Source organism: Falco cherrug, chromosome 4 (genome assembly GCF_023634085.1).
Source record: "Falco cherrug isolate bFalChe1 chromosome 4, bFalChe1.pri, whole genome shotgun sequence".
Classification (NCBI taxonomy): domain Eukaryota; kingdom Metazoa; phylum Chordata; class Aves; order Falconiformes; family Falconidae; genus Falco; species Falco cherrug.
In genome coordinates, this window is record NC_073700.1 from 38,759,279 (window position 1) to 38,785,532 (window position 26,254).

Below are 26,254 nucleotides of genomic sequence, written 5' to 3' on the forward strand. Positions count from 1 at the left end.
ACCTCTGGAGCCATTGTATTGTCACTGCTGGCTGTGGCCAGAGGTCTCAGCAGAGAGCTTTTCCACACAGGGAGCTTGCTTTGGCCAAAACCAGGGATGAATTTTAAATAGTTGTGTTTTTCTTTAGCAGACAACATTGACGGTTTATTCTGGAATACCAGTGCCTTGTTCAGATAGTCTTAATCCACTTGGAAGGTGGAGTGAGGCATTGTTATTCTGGAGTAGGAGTCCGCAGAAAACGAGATGGCTGAGCAGGAGCGGCTGCCTGCGAAGAGGTGCCTTCATGCTTTCGAAATCTGAATCTGTCCGGCTGAAAGAGCTGCAGGTGTGGGACTGCTGCAGGGGGCTCGGCAGCAAAACCCGTCTCTGTCTGTCTGTCTGTCTCTCGCCTCCCTCCCTCCCCCCGCCTCTCTCAGGGTCTCTCTTCAGCATCATCCCGCTGTATGTTCGTGGGGTTTCACTGGGGAAAAACCCAAACCCCTTCAGAAGCCGTGAGCCCTTGCAAAGTCAGGGTTTGACCTGGAGCATTTTAAGGTTTCCTCTGGATCCATGCCCCGGTGCTCTGCTCCTTCTGCCCGCTCATGGCCAGAGACCGGCCGCCAGCGTGTCCTGCAGCACCGGCCCCTTCTCTTCCCACGTGCCAACACCGGGGCCGTGTGGCGTCAGCTTTTGGATAAGTCCAGCCAGACGTCCGAGCTCCCCTTTCCCCTGTGCTCCCTGAGGCTGCAGCAGACCAAGAGCTTTGTCCTCCTGCAGTCCTGGAGAGGTGCAGTCTGGCCCCAAGGCTGCTGATTTATTGTTTTCCCTGAATTTTACATATTTTAATTTTTTTCCCTCCCCAAAGACAAGGTAAGTATCAGAGCACGTGTAACGCATGTGTGGTGTGACTGGTTCTGCAGCCAGCGGTTGCACCATGTTCCTCGATGCCAACCCAAGGTTTTTAATGCCAAAAGGTGTGTGTAAGCCATGCTCGAGTGTTCCTGGGTGTTCGCCTCCTGTTGTAGGCGAAAACTGTTCCAATGTTATCCAGTCGGGTTCCTATTGTAGATCGTAGTGACTGTCAACTGCCAAGGGATATTTTTTAATAAATCTTATCAATGCATTTCAAATAAATGCAGTCTTCCCGTTTTCCTTTTCAGTTCCGTGTTGTCTTCTCCCCAGGTAACGCCACGTTAAAAGTTTCTTCTCTCCGGGTGCTTTAGTTCATGGTCAAGAGCACATCGTGCACCGATGTCAGATGCGTTGCCAGATGCACCCTCTGTTGGTTTAGTTTGCGTGGGGACGTTGGGTACAAGAAGAGCCTGAAGACCCTTCAGGGCCACGTCTCACAGCGGTTCCTAAAAGGCCCAGCTGTGTCTGGCTGGAGGCAGCCGCTCGGTGTCCTCGGCTGCACGGGACAGCAGGGGACAGCGGGGTGGATGCGGAGGCTGTGGCATCTCCCACTGCAGGTGCTGCCAGGGGTCAGCGCCTCTGGCACGGCGGGGAGCTCTGTGGGAGCCGCTGGTTTCTGCCTTCCTGGTGTTTCGGGATTGCCCCGGGTGCCGGGGCGGTTAAGCTTTAACTCACGCCGGGGTATGGCTGCGGTGTGGAGGTGCCAGGAGGGTACGCTGCCTGGCTGGGTGGCTTTTGGGGCCACTGCTTCGGAGGAGCCCTCTGGGGTGATCAAGAGATGCAAATGCCCACCTGGCCCTGGGGCACGTAGCACCCAGAGCCATCTCACCCTCCCGAGGCGTGGGTGGCTGGGAACTGCCCGGCTTGTGCCCTCCCCTGGTTGCCAGAGATGATTTTTCAGCTTCTCTCTGGGAGATGAGGAGCTGAGGGTGACCACTGGCCCGGGCTCGGTGGGTGCAGGGGACCCGGGCACCCTCCAGCTCCTGTGCGGTGGCAGCCGGGTGTGGAGCAGATCTGCCAGCTCCTGCCCCAGCTTCCTTGGGGTATCCTTCGGGGGTTCCCCAGAGATCCCCAAGCTGCAGCCGCTCCCCTGGCTTCCTGGGGCGGCTCAGCTCCTGGGGATGCCCACCCGCCTTGTGCTGCTGCGCCATCACCGAGGCCTCACTGAAGGACCCTGCCGATGGTGGCCCACAGACGGGGCAGCGCGGCTGCTCAAACCTCCACGTGTTCGTTTTCACTCAAAAAGCTTTTCCTCCATCTCTGGGGCCAAATCTTTCCTGGAAACAATCTTTCCATTCCCCCCTGTTCTCCGTGGTTTCATAACGCTCCGGTCCAGCCAAGGCCCACAGACAATTTGGGTTCAGTTCCCGCGGCCACAGAGGGACCCGTTGGTGGCATCTGGCATCATGCGGCCACTTTGCCACCACACTTGGGGGCGCAGGGACCTGCGGGGCTGCGCTCGGCCAGGCCGCAGCCGGCTTTTGTTCTCACTTGTTAATCAGTGTTTTGCTTTTGGTAACTAAATTTTTGTTCCTTTCTGGTGTCAAGCGGCAATTCTCATTTCACAGCTTTGCGGAGTTTATGGGAATTTAAGAGCTAGATGCAAATGAACTTCATTAACATGCTTAATTATCTTATAAACCTCATATCCATCTGTCCTGCATATGCTTTGTACTCGACACTTTAAGACGAGCGCCCATGGTAGGCTTGGCACGAGGCGCCTGCGAGCAGGAGCCTTCGGGGAGAGCCCGGCTCTGCCTGCGGAGGGACCGGGCTTTAACGCTGGGGGCACATGCTGGAGGTGAAATGTCATTTTTGGAAGGCTGTGTTTGAGCTGGGAGACTGGAAACGAACTGGTAAAACATGTGGCAGGAGGACACGGTCTTAGGAATGATTTGTTAAAAGCAAAAAACCAGCATGGAAACCCTTTGGATGTGTCCAAAGGGGAGAAACACTGGTGGGAGGCTCCAGGCCACCCGCTGCTGGGCCGGCGAGAGGCTGGGGCTGGCAGGGCAGAGCCAGAGCCAGGAGCTTCGCCCGAGGAGATTCACTATAGAAGAGCTTTGGGCAGGTCCCCAGGAAAGACCTGGCCACGTGGCACCACGCCAAAGGGCCGGTCCCACGCTTGGGTGTCTCCAGATGAGGGGTTTTAAGCCAGAGGGTGGCTGGGTTTGCTGTCAGGGTCACCACGGGGCTTTGTACTGGCACTCGGGTCAGGCTCCCTCTGGCTCCCGAGGGCTGTGGGCAATGCAGGAGGAGCCAAGGGGTCCAGCAGAGCACCCATGGGTGCCTCCCTGGCATGTCAGCCTGGCACACGTGGGGTGCCAGGTGCTGACACCAGTTACTCGCAGCAGTCTCCAGCCCCTGGCCCAGGGCAGGGGGTGCCTGAAGTGGGGAGCCTGGGTGGGTTACGTGGTTTCTGGCAGAAAGCTGGGCATGGTTCGCGTGGTGTCAGAGACGGGGGTGGCAGCGCCTGTAACCACAGTGAGAGGCAGCACGAGGGGGACAGGCTTGCTGCAGTGAGGGGCTGCGCCCCACTGAGCTCCGCTGCCGAGCAGATCCCGGGGTTGCTGGCAGTGCATGGAACAAAGCTGGAGGCAGAGACACGAGACCATTCGAGAGCCCGACAGGATCTTCTCCAAGCTGAACCTCTGGGTCTGGCTGCCTGTTTCACCAGTCAATGCTCCAGCCTGGATTTGGGAACACGGAGCATGAGCCTTCCCCGATGGCCGGCTCCTCTCCTGTGTGGGGAATGACTAAAACCCAGACCCTGCCTGTTTGCAGCCCAAGAGCCTGAACTGGCGTCCCTCGGTGGCACACGATGCATTTTGCAATGGGGAAGCCACGCTGCAGTCACTGCACTGGGTGCCACGAGCAGAATTTCAGGGAATGCTTTTGTCCTTGTTTAATTTTATTGAAAAATATCAGAAAAAAACCCCGAGCCTTTACTTCCAGGTTGTTTTGCAGATCCATAGATCTGCTTGGTAAGAGACAGTGCAAGTCCCAGACTTGGGCCAGAGCTCCCAAAGCATTTGTGGGCTGTAACGGGGGTTCAGCACAAATCTTTAGCTCTTTCATCCAACAACGTTGTGCTGGGGCTGCCTCTGTCAGCGGACACTAGGCACCCGGGGTAACCCACTGGGGTGCTGCCGTGTGCACCTCACTCGCCTCTTGTCACAGGAAAAGCAGCGATGTTGCTTTTCATCAGATCTCTGCTTTTTGAGCGTATGTTTGTAAAGAAGCCGAAGCAGAATGTGAATTTTTCCTGGCCTGGGAGGGAGCAAGGATGCGGTGTGCAGCAGCCCCGGAGCAGCACAGCCCTGGGGACGAGCATCCTGCCACCGCAGTGGTGAGGCTGCGTGTCTGGTGAATGGGGAACGGGGAGTGCAAGGCATAGCAAAGCGCTGACAGAGGATCTCCTTCCCTTCTCTTGCTCTTGCCAGCTCAGGTCACGGCAAAGACACCTTGTTCCCGCAGGGGCTCAGATAACACCCCGGCCTGGGCACCCCTCTGCCTTCCTCCTTCTTTGCATCCAGCCTCCCTGGTCCAAGGCCAACGTCCCTATCGAGTTACCAGCCACCCCAGCCTCCCTGTTTCCCTCCAGCGCAGCCAGACGTGAAGTTTAAGAGTAAGGATATTGAAAACTTCAGAGCAGGAGCTCTAAATCACTTTAAATTTAGCAAAAATAGAGATGCGGCTGCAGGACAAGCGATGATGCTCGGTGCTGCAGTGTGACCATGGGCACAGGGACCCGGTGGCAGCCAAAGGGCCCTCGCGGGCTGTGGCGGAGGAGATGGAAAGCCGGTGTCTGAGCCCTTCCACTGCCATGGGGAGAGGGACGGCTTTGGTGGGACACTGGCGGCTGGCGCAGACCTGTGGGTGGGCTTTGCTCTGCACGGGGAGCTGCCAGCAAAGCCTGAAACACCCCCACTGCATCCAGCCCCACTCCAGTGCTGGGATCGGGAGGGACCGCGAGCCCAAACCCTCTGCAGATCCCAGCTGTGGGCAGTGGGGAGAGAAAACACAGTTTGGGTGGGGGCTTGGTGGGTTTGGGGGCAGGTTGGTGGGTTTGGGGGGGGAAATTGGTGAGTTTGGGGGTGGGCTGATGGGTTTGGAGGCAGGTTGGTGGGTTTGGGGGCAGGTTGGGGGGTTGAGGGGTGGGTTGATGGTTTTAGAGGCAAGTTGGTTGGTTTGGGGGCAGGCTGGTGGGTTTGCAGGGGGAAGGTCGGTGGGTTGGGGGGCAGGCTGGGGGGCTGGGGGGGTTTCAGGCAGATGCCCTGCAGATATTTGGGGGGGCTCTCAGGACATGCCTGGTGAGCACAGGCCCCAAGGGCACACGGTTTGATGGCACCGTGGGTGATGTACAAACCTTTATTGATAGCATTTGGGATTATAACTCTGTGCCAGCCAGGCTCTGAATCCCTCCTCCTGGAAAAAGGGGATAAGATTTACCTTTTTTTTTTTCAATCCGTAGAAAACATAAGTGAGAAGTGCCCCCCTCATGTTGCTCCAGCCCCACAGACGTGCTGTTGTACCGTGCCCGCCGTGTGGTGCTGAGTGATGCCGCAGGACCCAGAGCTGCACCCATGGGTGCCTGTGAGATCCGGCCGGGCAGAACAGCTCTGACGGGGGCAACTCCTGCTGGTTCGGCATCTCATCTCCCAGGAGCTCCCCCAAACCCTGCCTGGTGAAATCCTCCCATCTCCAGTGAGAGCGGCGCAGGGAGCCCGTGGAGAAGGGAGCACCCAGGGGAGGAGAGGAGCTGGTGCAATACTGGGGTGGTGCCTGGAGCCGGAGAGCCCCCTGAGGTGGATTTTAGCCATGGAGGTGCCCAGTTTGCTGGTGCCGGGGGCTGGCGTCGCTGTGCTGATGCTGAGTGCACCCACGGGGGCATCAAGGAAAGGGAGCCTGGGCAGCGATGGGCCGAGTTTCCAGCTGACATCTTGCATCGTGCATCGCTCTGCTTCCAGGCTGGGTCCCCAGTCCCCTCCTTCACTGCTGGCCCCTGCGCTGTGCATCCTGTGCTGCTTTCCTTCCTCCTGGGTGCATTTTTTGGGTGCTCCTCTGCTATCTGCATGTGGCAGAAGGCGGCTTCTTGCTTTTGTACCTGCTGTGTGAAGGTGGAAATGCCTTAAGGACCCTCGTTGCTAAAGGTGTAAAGATGGAAGATGCCAGGAAAGACCCTGCAAAGCAAAGTGACTGCGACATATGGAAACCTGCAGCCCTCCCCTTCACCCCTGCGGGCAGCTGGGGACAGGGTGGCCCTGGGGACAGGGGGACAGGAGTGGGCTGGAGAAGGAGCAGGGCCCAGCATGTCCTGGCCTTTATCTCCCCCTAGTGCCACCCACTCGGCTCATTTGCTCCAGTCCTGCACGGTGCGCAGTGCCCTGTGGTGCCACACACAGCAGCCATGGGGCGTGGGGGGTGGCAGCTATGGGGCAGCGATGTCCCGGAGCAGCGCAGGGAGCGCAGCCGCTGCTGGGAGCGCAGGGAACCAGGTACGGCACAGGGTGCAGCGTCGTGGTGGGGCAGGAACCACATTGGCATCAGGAGCCATCGATGACCTGAGTAACCCAAAAACCTGGTGGAGCAAACACCAAGCAGGGCCGCGGCATCTGACAGCGATAAGGAGGAGTTCGGCATCCTGGGAGTGTTACCACTGTGGTGGCGATGGGGGGTGGGGGCGGTGGGCGATGGAGAGCAAGGCGATAAAGGCACTTGGTGACATTTCCGAGGCTGAAATGAGGTTGTTTCAGTGGCAGCTGATGTTGTGACCTGTGCAGGCCTGAGCTTAAGGGTTCATCGCAGCTGCAGTGATCCCAGGGCAGAAGGAAGAGCTTGTCCCCGGTCTGTGAGGAACTGGGGGGCTGCAAGGCCAAGCCCCACTGAGTCTCTGCCCTGCGCTGGGGGCAGCTCTGGCTCCGCTGGAGCTGGGGATCAGCCCTGGCCGCTGTGGGATCTCTGGGGACAAGGACCTCGCTCGGTCCTGAGCCCATCTTGTCCCTGGGCCATGTATGCACCAAACTATGTCCAGCCTCAGCGGGAGCTGTGAGGTCGCAACCAGCCCCCACCTCGGGGCTCCCCAGGTGGCTCTGCCCTGCTGCTGCCAACGTGCAGGTTTGTCCTCTGCCGTTAGCTCCGAGCTTTTCATCTCCTGCGGTTTGAATGGGGATGAAAGGAGGAAGAGGCTTTTCCTTGGAGTCTGGCTCAACCATCAGCCCAGTGCGGTAAGGTGAGTGGTTAAATGGTTAAAATTGTTAATGGGAAATGGTTGAAAAGGCACGTCTGGCACCATGAAAGGGCTTTGTACAGCTTCAGGTACTGGGTAGTGGGGGCTACCCACGTATTTGTCTCCCCAGGGAGCCTGGTGGCCCTTCACACCCTGCTGCAGGCAGTGAGCTGTGCTGTGCCTCGGCTCGCCTGACACCAGCCGGGTCTCCACGTTTTGGGGTTGCCCCGGGCCAGGGCCAGGGCTTGTCCAGATTTAGTGCATTTCTGTTGCCCTCTGGGGTGTTGGATGTGGTTTAGCCCTTCTGCTCAGCTGTGGCCAGGAGCGAGACCCGTACATGGGGCTGGGGGCTCAAGGCAGGCTGGGCAGACTGGGGCCATGCCAGTGGGGCTGGGGGCTGTGGGGCTGTGGTGCATGGGGCCTTGGGCTATGGGGCTGTGGGGTGCAGGACGTGGGATCACACTCTGTGGGGCCATATGGTGCAGGGTGTGGGGCTGTGCAGCATGCAGCGATGCTCTGCGGTGAGCGTGGGGCACACAGGCAGCCTCTGCTCTAGGGGGGAACATGGGTGATCTGGCCCCGCATCACCGTGTCCCCAATGCAAGGAGCTGCCCAAGCCAGGGGCCACACAGGGGCTGTGCAAGTGCCTGTCCACAAAACACCCATCCCCTACAATGTCCCCCGGTGCCCCGCGCTCCTCCCCTCCAGGTACCGATCCCTGGGCCGTTCCCAGCAGGAATCAGCCCACAGAAGGAGTTTGCTGCACTCTTCTGGCTTTAGAAACATTTCAAATTGGAGGATTCCACTTTTTCAAACTGCATAGAGGGGAGACACGCACCCAAAGGGTTAATTGCAGTGAAACCCCATTTGGTTTTAGCAGCCCCCCCCACCCCATGCAGGAGCGTGCTGGCAGCCCTGCACCCGGGTATTTATAGCACGGTGAACTTTGAGCGTGTCCAGCAAGCGGGCAAAACCCCAGCAGGAGACATGGGGATGGCCCCGGCAGAGCTGGAGGCTGTTGGGGGTCCCGGCCCCAGGGCTGCGGCAAAGCGAGCGAGACCACCTGCCACCACACCTCAGCCCCTGTGCACCCCGCTCCAGAGCTGGGTTCCCCTTGGCCAGGCAGCACCAGGGCACCCAGGGACCCCAGGCTGTGGGACCCCCCATGAATGTGCCTGGGGGGCTGAGGACGTGCAGTTAAGCTTCCTGCAGCCATGGCGTTGAAGCAGCATCTTCCCAAGATGGTGTTCCTGGTCTCGGGAGCAGCATTTGCCGTCAGCAGGACATAGGCACCTTCCCTTTTCCATGACAAACAACAGGCAGAGGCTCCCTCATGCTCACGCTGTCCCGAGCCAGATCTCTTCCCACCAGACGACCTGCCAGCCAGTTCCCCATGCCCTGGGGCAAAAGAGGCAGGGGGACTATGGGTGGCAAGGGCTGGGAAGCCTTTGTGTGTGTGCAAAGCCTTGAAAAAAACACCTAAAAACAAACAATAAAAGAGGATTTGCTTATCTTTTAACAGGTGGCATCTGTACCTGTGGGTGGATGGGCCCCACATTCGACGCAGTGGTCCTGGCTGATGTGGTTTGCAGCAGAGGGGAGAGGCTGGAGGATGTGCTGGGTTCCCAGACGGCCACGGCCACCCTATGGCCACAGGCAGCCTTGTGCCATGTGTCACCGCTGCCTAGAGCTGCCGAGCCCTGCTCCCTGCCGGAGCCTTCATCTTCAGCCTGAGGTTATCCTGCTGCTGGGGTCATCCCCAACCTGTCCACAACCATCCAACGGTCCGTCAGTGCCCTGGTCTACGTGGACATCAGTGGTCTGTGCAGGAGGCTGGTCTTGTTAGAAGCAAAGGCGAGGAGGGAAGAAGTGTCTCAAAGCGATGTTGTCTGGTGCCTGCTTGAATAGCTGCTTCCGAAAGGGCATTGATTTGAGATGGGATCAGATCTGGGAAAGGCAGATCAAGCAGCATCTTCTTGCCATCGATGGAGATGGCACGTGGGCTGGGAGTCAGCCGCAGGCACGAACCAGCTGAGGAGGAGCTTTATGAGTCCGAAACAGCCTTCTTTCAAGGGCAGGAGTGCTGAAGGTGAGCAGTGTCATCCCTGAGGGTGGGCTGAGCCACTGGTCACTGTGCAGGAACCCCTGCCACCCTTCAGAGCTGCCAGCACCACAGAGCACCTGGGTGCTGCTCAAGGGGGTCTCTGGAAAGCCCCAGCCCTGCTGAGCAGTGTTTCTCCAGCAGCAGCATTGCCAATGTTGGGACTTGGTTGGGGCATTATTTCTAGGAATGACTGAGACTGAAGCAGAGAGGGAAGCAGAAAGCCCTGGTCTGGTATACCTGCATCCGTGGCGGGTGTCCGCTTTGCCTGCTCCATGCTGCTGACATCCCCTTGACTCAAAACTGAACTGTCTCTTGGCACAGAAAGGCTAGAAGAAGTGGAGATGGGCAAACAAGGATGATGATAAAAAAAAAAAAAAAGGAGTAATTTCCACCCAAGGAACAACTAAACAGGCTGGGATGCTTCGTCCAGAGCAGGAGATGACAAGGGAAAGAAGTCGGAAGGCAGGAAAAGCAAAGTTTTCTCCAGGTCACACAGATCTGGATGGATCCTCATGAGGACGATGGGACATGCATCGCTGATGCAAGGGTTATCTTCTTCAATCACTTCTCCTGGGGCTGGGCATAGGACTTGCAGACCTGGTTACTGGGAATGTACCAAGACCCCATAGTTGGCTTTTACCCCCTCAAAAGCAACTGAAATGTTTTGGCTGAAATTTGCTTTTTTTCTTTTGAGTTTTCACTGCGATTCTGGCCCCAGAAGAAAGCATTTCATCTGCTGTAGGTGACGTTTGGCAGCATTGTAAGCAGATGAAAACTGGGTCTTATGAAGGGGTTTTCTCTGGAAATCATCATGAAAGGCTGGTCTTGTTTATAATTAAAATATATACGGTTTTATACAATTACACATCTTGGCCAGCTCTGAGGGCAGTTGCTCAAGATTGCCTCTTTTTCCTGAAAGTGCTGGCAATTTATTTGGGAAATTGTGGGAAAACTTTTTCTACACCCTCAGGAGAATATAAGGCGTTGCTGTTGCCCTCTGAGATGTTTTCTGGTCCTACCCACCCCAGGAACGTCGACAGACCTTTGCATCACCAGGCGCAGGAGCAAGCACTGAAATGTCAGGGAAGGAAGGTTTTAGTCTTACAGATTTCCACAGAAAATAGAGGCTAAAAGCATGACTTCAAAATAATTGAGCAAAGATACTGTTCATTACATAAGGTTGTTGCGGGGGGGGGGGAGGGAAATAGACGATTTACATTTTTATAGGAAATAAAAGGAGTTTTGTGGGTGACATAGCACCTTCCACTGAGAATGTCAGCGTGAGATAAGTGGGCTTCAAATAAAAGAGTAAACATTTTCCCACAGGGACTGAATTCATACCAGAGAGCTTAGTCTGGGTGGAAAGCATTTTTAAAAGAATATTTTTGTTGCCATAAAAAAAATATGTCTTAATAGCACAATATGTGTTTATTGCCAGGATGCTAGTTCCTACTTTGCCTGCAAATATGTGCTGGTTCATCAGAGTTTTTGTGGAGCTTTGGGTAGCCGGAAAACCAAACTACCTCTGTTTTGTGGATGTGGTGTTTTTCAGGGCAGGAATTTCAGGGCAGGAGGAGAGTTCGATGTGCTTTTTGGGAACTGAGGGATTTTTCAGCGGCCATCAGAGCAGGCTGTAGTTTAGCGATACTTTAATTTCATTCACGAGTAGCCTGGTGGGGATTTTATTCTGGTTTCAGGTTGGTGGCCCTTTGAGATTTGCTATGCCATGCTTCAGATCCGCTTCTGTCTGGCATAACAATTCAGGTTGCTCAAAAGCGATGATTAGCATAAATGAACGAGTGGGTGAAATGTTCATTATATTGCCTACTGTCATGTTTGTGTACCAGATTTTGTTACCATCTGTCATTTCTGTTTTCTTGTTGTTGCCAAAAGTTGTCATTCTGAATGGAGGGTGGAGACATATTTTCAAAAGCTAACACAAGATAATTTTAGGTACTTTAGGGCTCATATGTTCTGTGCTTGGTGTCAGCAGCCCTCATGTACATCAGCCTCGCGAGTCTTTGATAAATTCCGGGCAGTGGTTTAGTTAAAGGAGTTTTTAAAGTCATTGGTTGCAGTCACACAAATGCATGAGATTCTCAGCTCATGTAATTTGAAAAAAAAGTATCTGGTCCTTGCAATTGCAAAGAAAAGCTTGAAAATCAAAGATATGTTTTCCCTAATGTTGAAAAAAACCCGGAGAATATAAAGGAGGGGGTATAAAGCGACATCGGACTGTTAAAAACCAAGCTCCTGGCTAGAGATATGACCAAGGAAAGCAACAGCTCTGCTATAACAGACTGCAACGTCCCCAGATTATTTCCAGAGATGTAAATGTCCCGGGGACGAGAAGCTGGACAAATTCAACCTTGAAATAAGCTGCAGCTCTCTCACAGCGACAGTAACTGCATACTGCGACAATTTGCAAGGGGAGCAGTGCACTCACCAGGGCTTGCAGCCTTTAAAGCAAAATTAGCTCATTTTCAACCACACATCTTTAATTCAGCTTCTAGGAGGAATGGCTCAGCCTGCAAGCAGGGAGTTGGTAGGTGAAGCCATGAGGATTTCTTGCCTTGCCCCAGTGCTGTAAGATCACCCGGTCCGAGAGCACGGTGCCCTGTGCCAGCTGGGGAGGGAGAGGGCTCTGGGGTGACTCGATTGTCCCCCTTCCTTTAGGCTGGAGCAGCAAGCTCAGCCCACACCAGCTCTGCTCTGCTCTCCTGAGGGCTGCGATGTTTTAATCTGGCCCAGGTTACAGGGCTCAGTGTTCACGTGAAGTGCAATGTCCTCCAGCATCAAAAAATGCAGAAAATGTCTAATCATTTCAGTTAAACTCCAGGAAAATACAAAGTCAGACAGTTTGGGGATGTTTTTTTGATAGTTTGGGCACAGGCAGCCAATGAGTCCAAACTCATAACCGAAGCTGTAAAGATATCCCAGTGTCGTGGTGGGAACTCGCGCTGGAGTGGGAGAGCAGAGGGTCACTGCTTGCTCAGGGAGAGGTGGGGAAGGAGGAGATGGGGCTGCCTTAGCTCTAGAGGAGGTGGAGATAATTCTGCACATCTCTGATCGAAGGCTGGGGGGAGACAAGGGCCATGTCACAACAGCAACCACTGACAGACCAAAGGAGCAGAAGGATGAGAATGAGACTTCTTTCCAGGAACTCTCCAAAAAGCCCGAGGTGTCTGGCAGGAGCGATTTGAACTCCACATCCAGAGCCCCAGGCTGCCCACCTCCTGCCGAACCGTGCTGGGATATTTCTTGGTTTCAGCAGGATGAGAAGCCACCAAGGGAGCGGCCCCAGGACATCCCTCAAAAAAGCCCAGAAATGGGTGTCCAGAGAAGTCTGCACCAGCTGCTGGAGCCACAGGAGGGTAAACGATGTGTCATGTTCTGAGTGAGTCAAATCCCCATCCAGGTCCCCCTCTTTGCTGGATGCCTCCTAGAAGTTTCTAAGCAACCCTATGGTGGTGGGCTTGCACCCTTGGTGGTGCCAGCCACCCAGCCTTAGCTGCTGTGGGCCGGCCTGGCCCCTTCCTTATAATCGCAGGAGGAGGCGGGACCAGGGGTGCAAAAAGGGGTTCGAGAGTACAGTGTGCAGCGGGTGTTGGCGCTGTCAGCCAAGGCTCAACCCAAGCACCATCGCACGTGTCAGGGTGTCAGTCTGGGCTGGTCACCGCTGTAGCTGGAAGTGTCACATCACTCTTCTTGCCTACTGCTTTGCTCTCCCCACACGTGGGCTGAGGTCACAGGACTGCGCTTGCTGTGACGACTCGGCTCGTGCTGGCTCTGATACGTTTTGTGAGATTTTAAGTTATAAACTTTTCCTGGCAGAGTCTCCATCCGTGCAAAATCCTGTGTTTTACCAAGTCTTGGGCTGCTTTTGTAATATTGGTTTGAGATAACAGCTCTGTCCTGTTTTAACACTTCGGGAATGTGAATCGGCTTTCCTAGCTTGGTTCTCCCCTATTTGCTCTCCCCCAGAGGCTAATTTCACAAAGCTTGTGAGCAAATTCCACCTGAGCATTTCAGGATGCTGTGGGCATCACTGAGAGCTGTTGTGAAAACGTTGGGTCTGGGTTTATTTCACAGGTGTATTTCAGAGCGCTCAAATTCAAACCAGCCTGGGTAAATTGCCCTAAATGAGCACCAAGTGCCCTCTGGTATAGAAGAGCCTGGAAGGCAGGTGAGAAGCCTTCAGATAAGCAGGGAGATGAGGGCTTGGGCATTGGGGAGTGGAGTTGACGCGGCAAAGGGGCCAAACTGGTTTCTTAGAGACTGATGCAATAGATGTGACCACACACTGGATATGGTGGAGCTAGAGGGACTGAGATGAGGTGCAGTAGTTTGTCAAGCACCGTTCCAGGATGACAATGACGGGATCTCCAGGCTGGAAAATTTGAAGCTGATCTGGCTTCACTTCCCTGCTAAGCACAAGGCTGGGATAAGCTTTAATGGCTGATGTGGGGTAGGAAGAAAAGCAGGAAAAAGGGGAGTTTCTCTTCTTAGTGCCTAATCTGCTGTTGGCTTAAGTAAACAGAAAAACGAGCGACCTGGGATGACCTAAGACCTAAGCAGCGATTGTGTGTGCGTGGCTGCGCACATTGACAGCCGACCTGTTGGGTTCAGTGTCATCAGAAGGACGCAGCATGCCTAAGGTGGGTAGGTTGGTTTGAAAAGTTAATCCTGTTACAATTAGAGACAGTGTTGTAACAGCAAAGTCGTAGAGTCACAGATCTGAGGGTGAGATGCCGCCGAGACCTTACGGCATGTCAGGTGTTGCAAGAATGGGACAGGAGTAACATGCATAATGAAAATAATCCAGCCTCACGCTTAAAGGAATGGGGCAATAATCCAAGAGAGCTGGGGAAAGTTTCTCTGTCCAGCCAACAAGGTGTTGCCTTGAGGAGCTTCAGGTGAGAAGAGTATCATGTCCAATCAAGGACACAAAATCCAAACAAATTAAAATGCATCTGCACTAATGTGTGGTGATGTGCATGTACGTTAAAAGTGCTTCCTGACCTTTACAGGAATTGTTTTATACCCTGGAGCATGACATTTTATTACTCTTGCCTCCTACATAATTTATCATAGAAAAATATTATTTTGGCTATAAAATTATTCGCCTTCATTTTAAGCTCAGCAATAGTATTTAACTTTCTCATCCTTTTTGAAACTAATTTCCCCAGGCAAATTACATACTGTGCCAAGAGATTCCTTCAGCTTTAAATTTTCCTGCCATTAATGTCACAGAATGGGACATCACAGCTGAGCGGGTGATAATTTTTTTTATAACCTTGAAAGCAACAGGGTAGAGCACCTTGTTGGAGTTGCTCTCACACAGGTTTTCCAGTGAAAATTATCCCAGTTTTTCCCGTGCTGATTATCACCACCACAACAGTCTGCTTTGCTGCCCTGCTCTGATCCCCTTAACGTGAGCTAGGAGCCATAATGACAACAATTATTTTTACTTTTGCCTGAGCTGGTTACTGAGGCACTGTGCAAACACATGGCAACAGGTGACTTCTGCTGGAAAAGGCTTCACAGCTAAAGCCTTCGTGCTGTGCTTGGGAGAGACTCTGGATGGAGTCAACAGAAAGGGTTTGGCTCTGCCACACTGCGCTGGGCACCCCGGAGTTGACAGGTGTGACTCAGGCAGCCACTGCAAGTCGATGGGAGGGAAGTGAGATGCATCCGAGTGGGAAGCACGAGGGCCAGACCTTACCCAAGGAGCTCTCAGAGAGAACCGCAGGGCTAGAGGAATAGTGGAGCCTTTGATTTGGTTGTTGCCATAACAAGGAAAAATAAGGAATTTGGTGTGAATCAAACTGATATGAAAAATTCAGCAAGGGGAAGGTTGGTGAAATAATATATTTTGGTCACTTTGTCCTTTCTTACTTCTTTTATTTTCCCAGTTTCAGAGCTAAAAGCTGTTTCTAAAGCTTTGCTCATACAGCATGGAAATTAAATGTTTTCTTTATCAATTAATAGATCAGAAGGTTTCAGTGCTTTCCAAATTCCAAAAGCTGAAACCTCAGGGGTTTTCTTGAATACTCGCTGAATACCTGAACATACAGGAGTTGTCCACCTGCAGACAAGTGTGGTTTTCCACAACTGTGTTATTTGCTGGAAAGGGTTGGGGGAAGCCATCATCATCCAACTCTACCAGTCCCCCAGAAAATGCTGAGGAGACAACCAGCATTCAGTCTCATTTCTCCTAGAAAATGCAGTTCCTGACTCCAGACCAGAGGGTGGTGTCTCCTTTGCTTGACATCTGCCACTGTAGTGCTTCCCTGATGCCCAGTGCTATACCACAACCTGTCTGGTTTGGCACCAGCGCTCCTGAACCTCACCTCCTGAGCTGGAGGGCCCTCAAGAGACCACCCTGTCCACCCACCCAGCCCAAGCTGAGCCTGGAGCTAGATCTTTCCTGATAGTTGCCTGGCCAACATGGTAACGGGGACCAGACACCCATGGCACAGCTTGGTGGGATGCTCTTCAAGCGATGTGGGGCTGGGCCATAACAGGTCCCACTTTGAACCCGACAGCCTTGAGCTCCAAGCGTCGAGCTCCCGTGGAAGCTGCTTTTTTTTTTGTCCAAAACAAGGGAAGAAGCTTTGTGGTGGAGGAAGAGCAAGGCTGGAGGAATAAACAGGCAGTTAATGTATTCACCTTGCCAACCCAGCTCAATGGGCTCCCTGCCCTGATGAATATTGAAGAATTTTACACAAACTGGAACTGGTTCAGCAGGACAGTTTTGCAGAGACCCAGCCCAGAAAGGCTTCCTGGTCGCTGCTGGGCGCCCTGTTCTTCCATGGGAGGAAAGCGCAGTCCACAGCCATCCTCAAAGGCTTGAGAGGGATAAGCACCCCTGTTCCTCTTCAGGGGGAGTTGTGGGAGATGCTGGGGTGCTCCCCAAGAAGGGGTCATTGTGGGGGACCCACAGGACAGGGGCATGGAGTGATGGCCACCTGCAAAGCTGCTGGGCTTTTTGTGCTGCAGAGGTCTCGTGTGCCATAAGCTAGAGGGGTTTGCATGTTTCCAGCCACAGAACCGTGGTCACCAGGCGTTTCCATCACTGGTACTGCCTGCAAATGCAAAATGTAGGTGCCTCATGGGAAAGGGGGGGACTGAGCAGAGTCTGCTGGGGTGGTGACTGACTGCTCCAGGCAGCAGTGGAGTGGGGAAGTCCTGCGGAGGAGCCGACCGTTTCCCTCTGAAGAGGTCAGCTTTGGGACAGCGGCTGGGGTCTGCAGAGGCACCGTGCTGTTGTGCATTCCCCTTTGGATCCAGTGTCTGAGCGGGCCTGTCGGATGCATGATGACACATGACAATGCCCAAGCCAGGACACGGCAGCCACCTCCGAGGCTTTACCGTTCTCTGAGAACTTGGGCAGCACTGACTCTTGGAGCCTAATGCAGAAGGAGAGTGACCTGTCTGCCACCTAAACCCAAAACATTTGACAGAGTTGGCTTTTAACCCAGGCGATAGAGGCTGCCACTATAGAAGAGCTTGGGGTTGTGCTTTGGGTGGCTCTGGGAGTTCAATAGAGTCTCTGATGAAGAATTAATTTTTTTTAACGGGTGTGAGGAGTTGAATCCAACACAAAAAGCTTACAGGTTGGTAGGAAGCCAGGATTAACACTTGACAAGGTAAGGAGAATTTTCCAGGAATGAAACTCCTATAGATAACCAAAGGTCTCACGCTAAAGCCATGATTGACACCAAGAGATCTTTTAAAGACGAGGACTGAGGCAGAGGGACAGGCAAGGCTCAATGGAGCAGGAGCAATGGCAGAGCTGCACTGTTGTGGCTACCTACACCAGCCAGGACAATGGCAGAGCAGGGGAAAATGTAATCGGTGTCTCCATGGCCTGGCTTCGCAAAGGTTCAGCAGAATTTTGCATGCAGGTGACTTAACAGGATGATGGTGAGACCATGAGCTCAGGCAGAGTTTTCATGGGAACATCAGGTTTTGCTGCAGTAAAGAATAAAGACTGTCAGCCAGAACGCAAGGAGGGCATTTCCAAATGTCATCTTAGACACTTAGGTGGGAGTCATTGCATTGCTGCGAGCACTGCTACCAATGAGAAAAAAAAAGCAAGCTATATGCAGAGAGAGAAAACCAGCTAAACGATGAGATTTATGGTAATGAATTTACTTCCACAAAAAAGTATACAGTCTATCCAAGTAGATGAATAAATGCTTGGATCACATTTGACCAAAAGCAGCAATGCTTAGTGTGGTAAAATGTGCTGAGCCCTTGACCTCATCTCTCGATGCTCTCATGGAAAGAGCAGAGGACAGAAATGGGTGAGGAGGAATCTGAAGACACCATTCAAGGGACAGGGAATCACCCAATCCCCCACCTTGGGGCAGAGGTTCAGAGATGCTAACATATCACTGCTCTGAGAGGCACGGAGTAAACAGGAGAAAGACTGGACGGAGGCAGCAGCTCTGGTGGGAAGGACAAGGTCTTTCTCTGAGGTACAGGTTCAGGCAAGAGATGGATTCTGTGATGAACTCAGCAGACAGGAGTGCTAGCAGTGCTCACCACCGCCACTCACAGCACAGCATGTTAACTTGGGCCGCCATTCATTTGGGATTAAGCTAATGCCAAATGGTGACACACAGCACCTGAAGGGCTTGCAAATGCTCCCTCCTACTGACTGCGGAAGGGGAAGGCCAGAACCTGGACAGCGGGACAAGGCAGAGAGCAGGGAGGTGGAACATACGGCAGTCCTTCCACCTTGAATGGGCACAGCGTATCTATGGGCACCCTCCATTTCTATGTGCTCGGGGAAGGGATCTTTCACCGTAAACTGCAATGGAGGGGGAAGCTTCATGTCTTTACGTTGGCCAGGGTTGACTGAAACCACCCATAAACCACTAATTGCAACTGCTAAAAGGGAGCTGGCAGATGTGAAACTTGCTCAGATTACCCAGATTACTATTTTACGGATAGAAACATGATTTTCCAACTGACTGTGAGGCTGAGTGAGAGCTGGTGTCAGACGACAAAACCGTAATGTAGCAGAGCCCAAAGACAGACATTTTTCTTAGCAGTTTGACTTTAAAAAATAAAGCAAATGCACTGTTGTGTCTCAGACAAAGTGCAAACCATGATTTGCAGAGCAACAACCCAGGATAGGAGTGTAAAGACAGATTTATACAGATTTTTCTTAATAGTTTGTCAGGCATGGCAAGATTACAGGTCAACTCCAGCAAAAGGGCTTCACATTTGGGACATAAGAAAAAAAGGACCCCTCAGAGTGACAGATTTGATTATGGTGATGACAGAAGACTATGTGTGTTTCCTGAACTGTTATTCTCACTTCTGTGCGATAGCCTTACTTGTTACATGGATGATTCCTCTACACCAGAGTTATGCTAGTAGGCAGGATGGGCTCGACAGACGACGGGCAGGATTTTGAGCAGTTTACAGTAATGTCCATATCTGTGTCCAGTCCCCACTAGACTATTCAACAAGTAGGTAGGAAATGGCTTTAAAATAATAGTAAGTACTGAAAAGGAAAGCAGAATCAGATCTGACCAGGGCTTGACAGCATTAAGTGACAGGATGGCGCCTAAAGGACATGGCTATCCACCTGCAGATACTTTGTTTTGCACAAAATGCAGCGAGGAGACCACTTGGGATGTTAGTTAGTTAGGGTCCGTAGCCCAAGGAGCTAAGGGTTTGCAGAAGTGCGCAGACATAGAGCTAAACACAAAACAGCACTATGATTGCGGTCCCAGGGGTTACCGCCACTTCCTGAACACAAGAATTCACACATACAATGAAAATCAGAAGCCAGAAACAACAGTTATTTCACATAAAGTTGCTCCACAATCCCATGAGTGCAGGGTGTGTGTAACCAGACAGACGTGCTTGGAGGAAGAATAGGCAGCAACTTCTGTGGCTGCCAGGAGGAGAGGAGGTAACGGGCGCTGGGCTTGTCTTTTCGCCTGGGACAGCTTCATTTGGCAGCACATGGGGACGGTAAGGCAAGCAGGTGCTGGGACGTCGTGTTACCAGGAAAAACAGGCTCTCTTGTTCCCAGTGAGAACTGCTCTGATGATGCCATGGTGACTACAAGTTACAGGGCAGAGCTCCTCAGAAGTTATTCAAACATTGTTAATTGTTTGGCTGAAAGGTTTTGAGGTCACAAGCTATAGAAATGATACTTCCATGTTTTGGCCGGGGAAGGAAGGTAGGATCTCGGGAACTGTATCTTTAAGCAGCTTAGTTCTGGAGACAGGAAGTCTGGCAATGGGCTGCAGCAGTGCAGATTTTATTATGCAATTTCTCTTGGAACTAGTCCCTGAATAAAGGAGTTATCCATTAAGCACCTGCTTCACCCTGCCTCCTGAGCACAGCAGATGAAGTCCTCAGGAATCCATGCAAGGGCTTAAGCATCAGCAGGGGGAGCGGGGAGCCGTGCACTGGGGTCCAGACTGACAATCGTGGCTGCAAGTTTGCAGTAGTAGAGCTCATTTCCTTGCTATATGGTGTCTTTCAAAGAGTTTCCTTTCTTCTCATAAAATTCTCCTACTGTGTTTGAGCTCGCTCTGTGTTTGGCATTACCAGTGAGTGCAGCCATCTGACTCTCACAATACCAATACCAAAGGGCTATGGTACCCCAGGCCCCACAGTACTATTAAGCCTTTGGGGTATTTAATCATAGCCCTGTTTCCAGGGGCAGTGGATAACAGTCAAGGTCTTCCTCTCTCACCTGCCATTAACACAACGCTGTTGTAATCCCATGGCAGGAGGCACCTGGGGTCATCCTAACGGGACATTGTGGCACGGCAAAGCTTCAGGACACAGCAGCAATAGGATCCTCCTCCTCCACCACTACTGCCCAGGCCATAGGGTTCCCCCTCTCCCGAGCAACTCCTTCCTTTCCCACTCTGTGCCCAGGACTCACAGCCCCCACCCCCCCCCCACCCCGATTTCCCTGATGCGGCAAGTCTGGCACTTACTGTAAGGACAGAGGAGCTCTCGTAGCTAATGGGAGAGGAATCACAGCCTCCATGAGTCCTCCCACCTGCTCCCCATTCCCTACATCCAGTACGTAGCATTGCCCTGGCTGGCACGCTGACATGCCAGCTCCAGTTATGGCGATGGTGGCGTCACAGCCTCTTGCTTGGTAGCTGTAGGGTCAGAGCTGTGGTACTGGTGTAGCATCAGCATATTGTCTAGCACCAGGTGGCATGAACACCTTCCTGGAGCAAGGTGGTAGCTGTGGGACCACTCAGGTTCTGTCCCCAGTGGTAGACTTCCATCCTGACTTCATGCCAGAGTTATTGCAGCAGCAGAGAAAGGGGTCATAAGGAGAGCAAAATGCTATGGGGGTCTCCTGGTGTCAGCTGCTCCAGAAAATCCTTCGTTGTCAAGACCACAGTGACCTAATGGGCAAGGCAAGTGCAAAAAGTGATCCAAGCTGCTGTTCAAAATGCACTGACCAAAGCTGTTAAAAAGTTGAAGCAGCAGATAACAAAGGGCACTGCTGTCCTCGGTTGTGCCTGACAGCCAACCTGACCTAATTTTCATCCCCACCACCTCCAAGAGCCAGACATTTGCCCTCCATCTAAACTGGGGAAAATGCATCGCATTACAGCAAAACACTGCTGGGCAAGAGCTGTTGCTCTCATTGCTGGAGCTGCTGTGAGATGCCGAACCCTGTCCCATGCTAAGCCACCCTAAACCAGACGGGAACTTGCTGCTTTTGAAGACAATTAAAGCAGGCATAAGCAGAGAGTGCATAACTAATGAGTAATATAGTGATAGAGGCAGAGGCCTGTAAGAGACCTCCAGTGTGATTACAGCCAGACCTCAGCAAGGACAGGCACCATGTAAATAAAGACAGAATTTGCAAGTAAATGTAATGAAATGCATGTAAATGTAGAAGTAAATGTAATGAATTCGAGGTTTGCAGTAAACAAAAGGCAGACTTGCTCTTTGCAAAAGAAGATGTCATTCTGGATCTCCTTTAAACCACTAAATTATTGTCGGTTAAGCCATCTCGGCTTATGGACTTCATCAACACGTCCTCAGGTTGTCTCAGTGCCCTTCTCCAGCCTGTCCCCCAGATGTGGCTGCTCTTCAGGGACATACAAACACATAGGTGATGAAAACAGCCCCAAGCAATCAGTTTGGGTACGAGGAGCCCTGCTGCCACATTGGCACATCACATCAACCGGGGCTTATACGACCTGCTTCTCAGGTTGGGAACCAGTATGGAAATCCACGGAAGTATATGGGTACCAGTCCTATAAACCTGTTTCAGGCTGGGGAAGTCTGTCTAGACAGAGCACGAGGTATTTGTAGAGCAAAGTTGGATTCAGCCCTGGTGCCTGAGTGATTTGGTGGGCTCTGATTGAAGATCTCTCCTCATGTGTGGCTGGCGCAGCCTCATGTGAGGATTGAATAGCAGGGAAAAGCCAAGCTCGTGGTGTGCAGAAAGCAGGGGGTGAAGCCCATCAGCCCCTCAGGGTGCGTGTGGGCGCAGGCGTGAGGGCCTGCTGCAGGCAGGAGGAGGCAGAGGGCGAGGGGGAGCGCTGAGGGAAGCCTGGGCAGGCAGGTGGGCGCTGGGGGATACAAGCAAGGTCACCCCTGGCTGCACGACGCCCCCTGAACTCAAGGCTTGCGTGAGGGCGAGGGGCTGGCATGGCCACCCTGGGCTGCTGTTGGGCACTGCTGTGTCTGAGTAATGAGGGTTTGGGGGAGCTGGGAGTGACGAGGGGGGACTGTGGGAGCTGCGAGGTGGATGTTGAGGGGGGACATCTGCGGTGGGACTGAGAGGGGAGACTGCAGGGGGTGACTGTGAGGGGGCTGAGAGGAGACTGAGAGGGGACTGAGGGGAGACTGTGAGGGGACACTGTGGAGGACTGAGCAGAGCAACCATGAAGGGACACTGTGGGGGACTGAGGGGAGCGACTCTGAGGGGACACTGTGGGGGACTGAGGGGAGACTGAGAGGGGACAGTTGAGTGGGGACATCCCCTTCCCTGGAAGCGTTCAGGGCCAAGTTGGACAGGGCTTTGAGCAGCCTGGTCTACTGGAAGGTGTCCCTGCCCATGAACCTGTATAATCTTTATGGTCCCTTCCAACCCAAACCGTTCTGCGATATCTATGGTGGGACTGAGAGGGGAGACCGTGGAGGATGAGCTGGAGGAGACTGAGAGGAGACCGCAGGGCTGGCTGTGAGCAGACTGAGGGGAGATTGAGAGGGGACGATAATGTGGGGAGCAACTGTGAGAGGACTGAAGGGAGACACTGCGGGGGACTGAGGGGAAGACCGAGAGGGGACACTGCGGGGAAGGACTGTGAGGGGACCGAGGGTATGCGGTGAGGGTGCAGCCGAGGCGGGAACCCTGACAGGAGCAAGCAGAGGAGACTGAGGTAAGCGACTGGGGATTGCTGAGGAGGGGACTGAGAAGGGACACACACTCCGCGAAAGGACAAGCAAAAGAGCCCTCCGACAAGAGCGAGCACGCAGGGCCAGGAGGGGAGAGCGGCCCACCGGGCCCGCCGCAGGCAGCCCGCCCGCTACCCAACCCGCGGAGCAACTGAGGACGATCTCGCCTCTTTCCGGCGCCGATCGCGCCTTTCCGGCGTCGGCGGGGGCGGGGGGCGTGGCCCGTGCGCGGTGACGCAAGGCGCAGGCCCCGCCCTGTCCCCGCCCCCATGGTCTCTGGAAAAGAGAAGAGAAAAAAAAACTTTTTTTTTTAATTGAGGAATCAACAGCCGCCATCTTGTCGCGGAGCCGGAGCGCGGCGCGAGCGGAGCGGGGCCGGGCCGGGCCGGGCCGGGGCAGCGGGGCCGCCCGCCGGGACACGGGCAGCCGCGCGGAGCGCCGCCGACGGGCAGAGGGGCTCGGGGCAGCGGGGCAGAGCCGGCCGGAGCCACCCGAGCGCCGCCGCCGGTACCGGGAGACGCGGCCGCCGCCGCGCCGCGCTCATTGTTTTGGGGCGTTTTTGGGGTGTTTTCGGGTTTTTTCCGTTTTTTGGTGGATTTTTTTATTTTTTTATTTTTTTTTACCCCCTCCCTCCTCTTTCTCTCCCCCCCCCCCCCCCCCTCCCATACCTCGGCCGCCGTTCGGCCGCGGGCGGGGGCGGCGGGCGGGGGCCGCTGCGGGGCCGGGGTGAACCCCTCGGTGCGGAGGGGAGGGGACGGGGCGAGGTGGGGGGGGCGCTATGCTCCCCGAGTGACTGACTGAGCCGCCATCCGGGCACCTCCTCGGCGGCGGCGGCCGGGCGGGGGGAAGAGGCCGGGAGGAGCGAGGCCGGCAGGGAGGGGGCGCTGGGCTCTTCCCCACCCCGCCCCGAACCCTCCTCCCCTGCGGCCTGCTGCGGCGACGGCGGCCCGGCCCGGGTATGGGGGAACGGGGGCCGCCGCCGGTCGGGCACTGAGCGGCGCTGTTGCTCGGCGGTGGGTTCCCCTTTGGAGAAACGGGGAGAAAAAGCTTCGCCCCCCCCTCAGACTGCCCCCTCGTCAACGATTACCGGCTCGGCGGCCTCTCCTCGGACGGCCCAGCCGGCTACCATGGCGGAGAACTTACTCGACGGGCCGCCCAACCCCAAGCGAGCCAAGCTCAACTCGCCGGGCTTCTCCGCCAGCGATAGCACAGGTAAGGCCTGCGGGGCGGTGCGGGGGCGGCCGGGCCTCACTCGCGGGCCCCCCCCGGGCCACCATCACCCTCAGGAGGGAGGCCGGGCCCGGCCGGGGCCGGGCCCGGCCGCCCTCCTGAGGGTGATGGTGGCGGGGGGGGCCCGCCCGCCCTGCCCCGGTTCCCGGCGGGGGTGGGAACCGGCCTGGCGAGGTGCCGGGAAAGTGTGTGTGGGGGTGTGTGTGGGGAAGCGATTTGGCCTCCTCCAGTCGAAGTTACCGGGCGGTACCCATACGCCAAGTACCGTCCCGGCTATAAATAGCGGTTAGAAGAGCTGGGTAAAAAGGCCTTTGGACTTGGATTTTTTTTCCTTTTCCTCCATCATCCACCACTGCTTCGTTCTGATGGTGGAGGGATCCGCCTCGCCTCGGATGCTGGGGATGCCCAGGTGAGCGGGGTGCAGGTAGGGCAGAAGAAAACCCAGCTGCTGGTAACACCGACAACCCTACTTGTTGGAAGGGGTGGTCCAGGTTTCCATCACTACTCCTTAAAACCCATAAGTCGCCTGCAACTAAAAGCCCTACGCAGGCAGCCTCTTCCACTGTGGCCCTGTGTGCGACACTACGGAATAAAAACTCCCCAACAGCATATTAATATTTCACATTTTTCTACCTCCCTGCCCATGACCCCAGTTTAAGGTGCTTGGCTCGAACTGTTCTAAGCTTTTTTCCTTAAAAACCAAACAGTTGGCGAATAATAATTTAAGTTGTGGGGTTGCTTGCGTGATGAAATGCCTGGCAGGCTGGCAGTCGCTGCGACTTGTCTGTATGTCGCTTAGTGTCTTCGCCATGCTTTCTTTTTGCGATTGTAATGGGTTTGTAGGTAATGAAATGCATCAAAATTTCTCATTTCCAGCAAGCGCGTGCCCCTTGTAAATACGCACGTGTGTGCGTAAGAGCATGGGGTGCATGTACTGACATCTTTCAGTATTCCAACTGTTTCAGTCACTGAAACAGTGGTTTTATAGGAGCACAAAGTGTGTTGGGCTTACATTTTGTTTTCAGAGATTAATGAATCTTGTTGAAGGGACAGTGATAAGTTAATCGTGCTATGCCTACAATGTTTTTATAGACTGAAAAAATTATTACTATAATTGAGCTGATAAATTCTGCTGGGGTTTTCGGTTCGCTTAATCTGCGTTCGGCAGTAGCTCATAGATACTGCAGTCCTTTTGCTTTTTTTATGGAATCTTTTTCTTCTCAGCCTACAAATAAATGAAACATGCCATAAAGAAACGGTATCGAGAGTAAGAACTGGCAGAGAATATCTAGGTGAAGTCTTGTGACTGAGCTACATTTATGCCTTGGAAGCAGCGGAATACCATACAGAAGGCTGATACGCAAGTTGCTACGAAATGCACCACAGTAACTCAGGAAAAGCACAGCTTTTCTTTAATTCTTCAGCTAGACGTTTTAGACTCTACTGGTAGCTAGTGAAAGATGTTTGAAGCAGTGTCTGTCTTTTTTTGTTTCTCTTTTGTTTTTTGAAGTTCACTTGGTCTGTTCTGGAATGCTTCAGTCGTAATTACGTCCTGTTCAGCAAGTTCTAATGAGTCTCGGTGAGCTCTTGTGCAGTGCTAGATACGTAAACTCCAGCATCTGCATAAAGTTTTGCACAGCTGAGGGGGCCTTTGGTCACCAGGGATGTCAAACCCCAAGTTGTGTTTTGAACAAGTAGGAGTGTATCTGTAGCGTTCTGTCATCCCGGTGTTCTTCAGGCAAAAATACCTCTCTGCTTGAGAGTGCAGGTAATGTTTGTGTACTTAGAAGTGCTTTTCCCCCCAAAAAAATCTCTAGGTTTGTTGCTGGCAGCTAATGCTGCTTGTTGAAAGATTGCTGAACGTTTCTGTGGGTTGTAGCCGGCAATACAAATAGTTTGAGTAGCAATTGCTTTATCAAAACCTGCTCTTGAACTTAAACCAGGCTGGTGCCTCGTGCTTAGGCTTAAATGAAAAAGTTATGTTGCAACCTGGAAAGTTGCCTTTGTGAGCAGAGGTGCTTGGGGAGATGGGTTTGAGGCTTGCGCCCTGAACGAGCAGTAAGTTGTGTATTGGTTAACTGGATTGTAATTGCCCTCATAAACCCGCGCTGTTTGATGCTGCAGCTTGCGTGATTGGGACGTGCTTTAAGAGACGTTGCGTTAGGCTGGGTTGTACAGTTCTGTTGCAGAACAGTAAGGCTCCAAGCTTGCACTGAGCGTGGCGGTGGCAAAGAAAGGGTCCAGCAGAAGGCGACTGCTCGTCCTTGTTTATATTTCGCTTTATGCTTTGATGCGGTGATCTTAAGCAACACCTTTTGTCAGGGTAAATTTTAGCTACCTTTAATCTTTTTGACAAAAATAGCTCCTCGGCTTACTGGAGC

At 53.5% G+C, this 26,254-nt stretch overlaps 1 protein-coding gene across 5 annotated transcripts in view; it reads left to right on the forward strand.

Moving 5' to 3' along the window:
* Positions 1–22,957: 22,957 nt before the first annotated feature.
* CREBBP (CREB binding protein) overlaps positions 22,958–26,254 on the forward strand; it is a 97,388-nt gene continuing 94,091 nt past the window's right edge. For 3 of the 5 annotated variants that reach the window (XM_055710336.1, XM_055710340.1, XM_055710339.1), the window contains exon 1: positions 22,959–23,855. In XM_055710336.1, the coding sequence (XP_055566311.1) occupies positions 23,771–23,855 (85 nt within the window). In that variant the 5' untranslated portion in view covers positions 22,959–23,770. Of the gene's footprint in view, positions 23,856–26,254 lie in introns of all 5 variants that reach the window. The other 2 variants (XM_055710337.1, XM_055710338.1) reach the window with 1 other exon arrangement.